Consider the following 7,021-nt stretch of genomic DNA (forward strand, 5'->3'; position numbering starts at 1 on the left):
GCTTGTCTGATTCCAAAATAATATTTTTGAAGGTCCACCACAGATCAAACACTATGTCTCATTAAGGCTTTTATCTCCATGATCCTATGTACTTAATTTTTACAATCATCCTGCAAATTAGGTATTGTCATCTCTAGCCTCCATATCTACTGCTCGAGCTCAGAGAGGTTAAATGACTTGCCCAAGTAGACACAACTATTAAGAAGCGGCACGTGTGACCCTCGTCTGTCGGACTCCCACATCCTTGCTTTCTTTGATAGGCCCAACTGTATTAGTCCCAGACATTCTGGCCAACGTGTCCAGCATCCATGAGACTCCCATCCTCTGGCTTACTGTTAGCATTTGTATTCATAGGGGTTTCAAACACTGCCTCTTATCTCAAGATTCAGCTCTGCCCCACACTGCAGAGGGTGGGTCTCTCTGTCTTGAGGGGCAGTGTAGTGTGACATGTCCTGGAATCAAGAGTCCAAAAGCAGCCCGTCTGTCACTCTGTTTTCTCATCCAAAAGCAGAGGCTCATAGCAGGACCTCCATATAATGCGCCAAACTCCCAGAACAGTGCCTGACTCATGGGGTTGGGAGGTGGCCCTTGTCAGGAAGCCAGGCCTGGAACTGTGACCCCAATCAACAAATGAGCACTGTGTGTTGATTGAGCTCCTGCTCTGTGCTTTGCAGAGTGTAACGAACTCCAGGGATTCTGTCCCAAAAATGCACGTTAGCTTCACAGAGCTTAGTTAGCATTTTGTTGGAGATGAAAAAATGACACACAAACCCACACACTTGGGGATGCAAGGCCAGTCCTCTTATTTCATTTTTTACTTCTGTATGACTTTTCTTGTGGACATATAACATGCATCCTATAAAGTGTACTGGAGGGTGGGCTGCTCAGGGAATTTTCACAGAGTGAATGTACCCTTGGAGCCATGCCCAGATTAAGACCCAGAATGTTTCCAGGCACCCAAATGCCTCTTTCATGGCTCCTTGACATGAATCCCCCACAGGGGATCTCCATGGACTGGAAGGCCCACTTCTGTCACAACACACAGCCCCAACAGAAGAGATCGATGAGGACCAAGACCAAGTCCACTTACCACTTAGCATAAAGCCTGGCACCTAGTAAATGCTTAATCAATGGGTAATAGTGTTACTCTTTATTATGTATATTGGAATAAAGGGAAGCCATGCCTTCCCACAGCAGAATATAGTCTATGAGGACAAGGAGTGAAAGTTCTACTTAAGCGGCATCCTCCCCAGCACGCAGCCCAAGGCTGAACCTGGAAGAACGTTCCAGAATTCCACTGTCTTTGAAGTCAGCAGATTGTCATAGAACAGCAGTTATAATGGGCTTCAATCTGAACTGTGCAGCTTTGAGTAAGCAGCTTCCCCAGTCCGGGCAATGCTCAAAAAATTCAGGTTCTTAATTTTCCTCTGGGATTCTAGAGCCCTATGTATTTGAGGAGTCCAGGAGGAAAAGGCGCTTTAGGGCATTGACACCTTATTTTCTGCTCACCTCCTTGGTGGAGTGAGGATTCGGAATGCCTTCCTTCCCCACCTCTGACTGGGACTCCCTCCTGTCCCACTGGGTTGGAGTCCTACGTCCCAAGATGAACCCAAGGGTCAGGGAATGTGTCCTGCCTCTCCACAGTGCTCCATCCCTAGGTGACCCTGTCCTGGAAGCAGTCAGTGCTACCAGCCACAGGACCCTAATGGTTGAAAGAAGACACTCTGGAACAGATGGCCGAGTCACAACATTGGCCGCATTTAGAGGTTCTGCCTTGGGCCAGTCTTTGCAAGGGCCATAACTTCTCTGAGCCTGGTTTTGTACAATGAGGTCATAATTATCGATCACACAAGGTCACCTTTGCAAGGTGCCTGCCTCAGCTGGGGGTACTTTGTGGGTGTGCAATAAGCAGTAACAATTAGTAGATGTTGTTGTGCTTCTATTTTAAACAACAGTATGTTCCCGAATGGCCAGAAGCTGGGTCTTGTATTCCCAGGTCTTACAGAGAGTTGAACATGCTGTCTTCTATTGGGTTTCCCCAGAAACAGTCCCTGAGACAAGGATTTGAGGGCAAGTAGCTTATTTGGGAGGTGCAGGGACACTTGTAAGGAAGAGGAGAATTCAGATGGATAACGGAAGACAGCCAATAACATGTGTGCTGCAAAGCCAGCTGCCTCAGGGGATACCTGGAAGTTGATCCCCCTGGGAAGCCCTGGGAAACAGTACCCAATACGTGCCTTAGAATTAGTCCACTTGCAGGGCAAGGGACAGGGGCACTCAGACTCCTGGTCCGCGTTGTGGACTGTTCCCAGGGACATGTTAATTTCCTGGCAGTTAAGGCGGCCACACTCTGTGGGAAGGAGAAAAGGCCCTTGGGTGTGGAGATGCAAGCCCCGGACTTCGAGAGCCCACCCAGAATGAAGAAACAGGTGGGGTCCTGAGAGCTCCTGCTAATCAGGTGCCAGGAACTGGGTGTCGTGTGAAAAGAGCTACCTGAGCCCATTCTTCCATCTTCAGGAAGGCCCCACGGACCCCACCCTGTGCTCCAGCCTCCTTGTTATGAGAGACCGCGGCGTGGGGAGGGGGCGGTCATTGCTGGGCAGAAAGTTCATGGGTGGGGCTAAGCAGAGAGAATCAATGACCAGAGGAAAAAGAAGTCAGTTTCAGGAAAGCAGTTTTATTGCTGGGGGCTGGAAGCAGGGGCAGCAGGCAGGGGAGGAGAGGCAGCTACCCCAGAGGGGCGGCTCTGGACTCCTGGCTGGGTCCAGCTCAGTAGGAACAGATGAAGGGGAGGCGCCTGCGGCAGGGAGTTCGACGCCAGCGACCTCCTGTGAAAGCAGAACAGGAAGGGACCTTCAGCCTCTGGTTTCCCCGGACTCAACCCCAACAGGGCCTCCCCCACCACCCCACCCCACCCCTGCCTCCACGGAGAGGGAGTCTCAAGACTCAGCAGGCCCCTCCCCTGGAGGCACAGGCCCCTCCCCTGGAGGCAACGGCCCCTCCCAGCACCTCTTCTGTGAGCCCCTCCTACCCCCCCACCGCCCCCCACCCCGCCCTCGGTCTTCCCGTCCCTCGTCCCCACTCCCACCTCACCTCGGGTACACAGGGCCACACAGCTGCCACCCCTGGCCTGGGGCTGGCCAGCAGCCCAGTATGTAAAGTTCCAGGAACTGCGGTCAACCCAGCGAAAGCGTTTCCAGGGTCCCTAGAGGAGGCAGGAGGAGAAGAGATGGGCGGGGGCGAAGGGAGAGCAGAAAGGCAGAGCTGGAACTGTCCCACCCGGCATTTGCCCTTGACCACTGGGTCGTGATGGACACTGTCCTGGTCAACTGCAGTGCTGATCCACAGTGATCATCACCATCACATTCTGTGCATGGCAGTGACACGCTCATCCTTCTGGCCCGAACAAGAGGTAAGCAGGAGTTGCAACCCCGTCCTAGAGATGCAGAAACAGGCTCATGGTCCCACCCAAGTCATACAGACAGACAGTCAGAAGCTGAGCAAAACTTGGCCCCAAACCTCCTCACTCTGAATCCTTGGCTCCTCCCAGTGCCTAGGCAGCCTCCTGGGTATCTCGCCCCAGTTGTCCGTCTGTCCCCAGTTCTTCGGAGGATCAGAGGGGAAGCACAGACAGAGCTGCAGCAAGGTGAGCCCTGCCTGGGGTCCAGGAGAGCTTTCCACTTAGAGCTGGGACCCCTCTTACCCAGCCTCCGATGCTGCCTCCGATCCAGACTTGGCCCTGGTTGAGCCCGCTGACTGAGCACTGGATCCGGCGATTGAAGTAGAAGCTGTGGATGGAGACGAGGTTGCCCCGGTAGCACCTCCGGCAAATCAACTGCAGGGCAGGGTAAGAGAGGAAGAATGGAGTGCCCCCCTCAAAGGAATTCATGTGACCTTAGTCTTGGGTCTCTAAATCTCCAAACTTCATCTTCTCCACCCCCATGCCCACCTCCACAGCCATTTGAAGGCTGGAGATCTGTTTCCACATGCCACTCCCTTCTGACCCTGACACCTGGGTGCGCCCCAGCCCCTGCTGAGGCAAATAGTGATTCAGAGGCTGGAGACATCTGTCCCCACCCCCACCCCAGGCCTCAGCCTCAGCCCCAGACCACTGACCTGAGCTTGAGAAAAACTCCTGGCGCTCCTCACTACGAGGAAGCGGCGACAGTTCTTGCACCCAGGGCTGTTCTCCAGTTTCACTGTGTCCTCTTCTTTAGGGCACTGAAAGTCCTCGTCCTCCTCACCCAGGGCTGAGGCAGAGTCTACAGCCCTCTCCTCCTCAGGGGCATCTTCACTTCCCGAGTACCCCTCCTCCTCTTCCTCCAGCAGCGTCAGCTCCCCTGTAGGGGCCTCCTTTGCCTCATTTTCTGGTATCTCCCCATCCTGAGGCACAGCCTCATCTGCTAAGAATCTCTCAGAGTTAGACGTTACAGTCCCTGGCAGGGAGAAAGGCCAAGCGTCCCTTCTTCACATCTACCCCTGTTTCTCCCCAGAACCATGGACAGCGTCCGCCTTGACTTGGGCAACCGAGAGGTTCCTCAAAAAATTAAAAATAGAGCTACTATTGCACTACTCGGTATTTACCCCAAAGACACAGATGTAGTGAAAAGAAGGGCCATATGCACCCCAATGTTCATGTCAGTAATAATAAAAGTCCGCAGTAGCCAAACTGTGGAAAGAGCCGAGATGCCCTTCAACAGATGAATGGATAAGGAACATGTGGTCCATATATACAATGGAATATTATTCAGCCATCAGAAAGGATGAATACCCAACTTTTACATCAACATGGATGGGACTGGAGGAGATTATGCTAAGTGAAATAAGTCAAGCAGAGAAAGTCAATTATCATATGGTTTCACTTACTTGCGGAACATAAGGAATAGCGTGGAGGACATTAGGAGAAGGCAGGGAAAAATGAAGGGGGGGAAATCGGAGGGGGAGGTGAACCATTAGAGACTTTGGACTCGGGGAAACAAACTGAGGGTTTCAGAGGGGAGGGGGTGGGGGAGATGGGTTAGCCCGGTGATGGGTATTAAGGAGGGCACGTACTGCATGGAGCACTGGGTGTTATACCAAACAATGAGTCGTGCATCACTACCTCAAAAACTAGTGATGTACTGTATGGTGACTAACATAACATAGTAAAAAAAATGTGGGCTCTATCTAAGCAACTATATAAGCAAAAAGATATTGTTTAGACACTGGGTAAATAAAGATTGTTAATGACAAAACAAAAGAGAGGAACCTGGAATGGAGCCAACAGGAGGAGACCCCCTAACCTCCCATAAGAGCCCATGTTGTTAAGAGCAAGGACTTAGATTCAGGCAGCTGTGGGTTTGGGTACTAGTTCCATCACCTATTAGCTTTATTTTTTCATTTGTGATATGGGTACACGATAGTACATACCTCATGGGGATGCTATGATGTTTAAAAGAGATAATGCATAGGAAATGTTTAGCATGACACACTCAGTGAGCTCAAAATAGAAGGAAGCTATTATTATATTCATCATTGGTATTATGCAGAAAGGACAAAATCGAGAATGTCACGGTGGAACCGAGAGTGCAGACACAGTTGCCCTGGGGAGTCCCTTCAACTCCTGGTTCTAGAGCCTCTCTGCTCCTCTGGGTGTGCAAAGATCCTGATGTAGGGGAGGGCTGCCGAAGGAGGCGGCTCTGTAGCTCTGACCCCATCTACTCTAGAAAGGAGCAAAGTGAAGAAAGAAAGACTAAAGTCCAAGGAGACTTACTCAGATGGAGAGTTGAAACTGCCCCAAATAGAAGAGCCAGAAGTAGGGGGACTTTCATCTTGGCTTTTGTTCTGCAATGAAGAACGCAGTTAGTCACACACACACTCACACATGCACACACACACGCACAACCCTTGGGAGTGGAGTGGAAAAAGAAAAGGCATGACTAGAAGTCCCTGAAACTCCGGGATGCTGGGAACCTGTCTGAATGGAGTGAGGCCAGACCACGACAGGCAGCCAAGCCTGGCCTTCCTGCGGGTGTGCATGTGAAGAAGGGAATATTACCTTTATTGGTTTGTACTGAACGGACCCCTCAGAGTCTATGAAATAAGAGAGAACCGAGAACCAGTGATTGTCGGCCTTCCCAGCAATGCTTAGATAGTGCTTCCCCGCCTCAAAGCTCTGAAAGCCACACACACTCCCATGTCCTCCACGCTCTTCCCTCCCCGGACAAGGAGAGCTGTCACGTGCCTCAGAAGGAGTATGAAAGGCAAGGATGAGAAGAGGAGTCTTGCCCCTGCCGACCCCTGAAAGCCGCTACACACAGTCCCAGCCAGCCCTGCAGAACTTCTCAGCCTGGGCTGGGCGCCCCCCCAGAGGGTGAACACATACCCGAAATCAGCTCCACCACGACAGGGAAAGCGCTTACTTGCCCAGAGGTCTTCCTGGCTCCTGAGGAGTTCACAAAGCTCAGACTCTCCTTCTCTCCATCCCGCAGTGACATTTTATAGAGGGGTCTTGGAGGAAGTTCCCCAGAGAAAGGAGGGTTTCCCCAACCTGAAGGAAATGGGAGGTCTGATAAGAAGTGTTTCCTCACTTCCCTGGAGAGCCCACTCATCTGCTTCCAGATTCTCTCCTGCCACCCCTTTTAGGAGCCTGGGGGCCGTTCTGGGCCTGCCTTGAACCGGTGGTTCTTATCCTGGGCTGCACTTCAGAATCTCCCAGGGAGCTTTTCCAGAATACACAGCTCCTCTGCTTCACTAATGGGAACGTGAACTGCCACAGGGATTGGGGAAATAAATCTGTCAATATCTATTAAGATTAAAGGTGTGCGTGTCACTTGCTCAATTTCACTCTTCAGAGACTATCCTTTGGAAATAAAAGCACCTATAAGTAAGAACACTTTTACAAAGTTGCGTATTGCTTTCCCATTTGTAAAAACAAAAGTCTCCATGAAAACAAGGAGCTGACTCACCCCTGGATGGATATAGGTGGTAAACAAAGGGGAGGGAAACAGGGCGTTCCGGGCATGAGCAAAGGTGTAGTGAG

General features: G+C 51.4%; 1 protein-coding gene across 1 annotated transcript; it reads right to left on the minus strand.

Moving 5' to 3' along the window:
- Positions 1-2,671: 2,671 nt before the first annotated feature.
- On the minus strand, positions 2,672-5,810 carry PRG2 (proteoglycan 2, pro eosinophil major basic protein). The gene is made up of 5 exons (XM_032415080.1): positions 5,753-5,810; positions 4,117-4,436; positions 3,704-3,835; positions 3,094-3,205; positions 2,672-2,828 (listed from the first exon to the last, which is right to left on the minus strand). The coding sequence occupies exons 1-5, from the start codon at positions 5,808-5,810 to the stop codon at positions 2,770-2,772; spliced, it is 681 nt and encodes a 226-aa protein (XP_032270971.1). The 3' UTR covers positions 2,672-2,769.
- Positions 5,811-7,021: the final 1,211 nt, after the last annotated feature.

This window comes from Phoca vitulina, unplaced genomic scaffold (assembly GCF_004348235.1).
Source record: "Phoca vitulina isolate PV1807 unplaced genomic scaffold, GSC_HSeal_1.0 scaffold16, whole genome shotgun sequence".
Taxonomy (NCBI): domain Eukaryota; kingdom Metazoa; phylum Chordata; class Mammalia; order Carnivora; family Phocidae; genus Phoca; species Phoca vitulina.

Coding starts and splice junctions, on each gene's coding strand:
- PRG2 (XM_032415080.1), bottom strand. CDS start 5,810: ATGAAAGTCCCCCTACTTCTGGCTCTTCTATTTGGGGCAGTTTCAACT. Junction 3,836..4,116: donor GGAGTTTTTCTCAAGCTCAG/GTCAGTGGTCTG, acceptor CCTGCCCTGCAG/TTGATTTGCCGGAGGTGCTA. Junction 3,206..3,703: donor GAGGCAGCATCGGAGGCTGG/GTAAGAGGGGTC, acceptor TGCCTCCTCTAG/GGACCCTGGAAACGCTTTCG.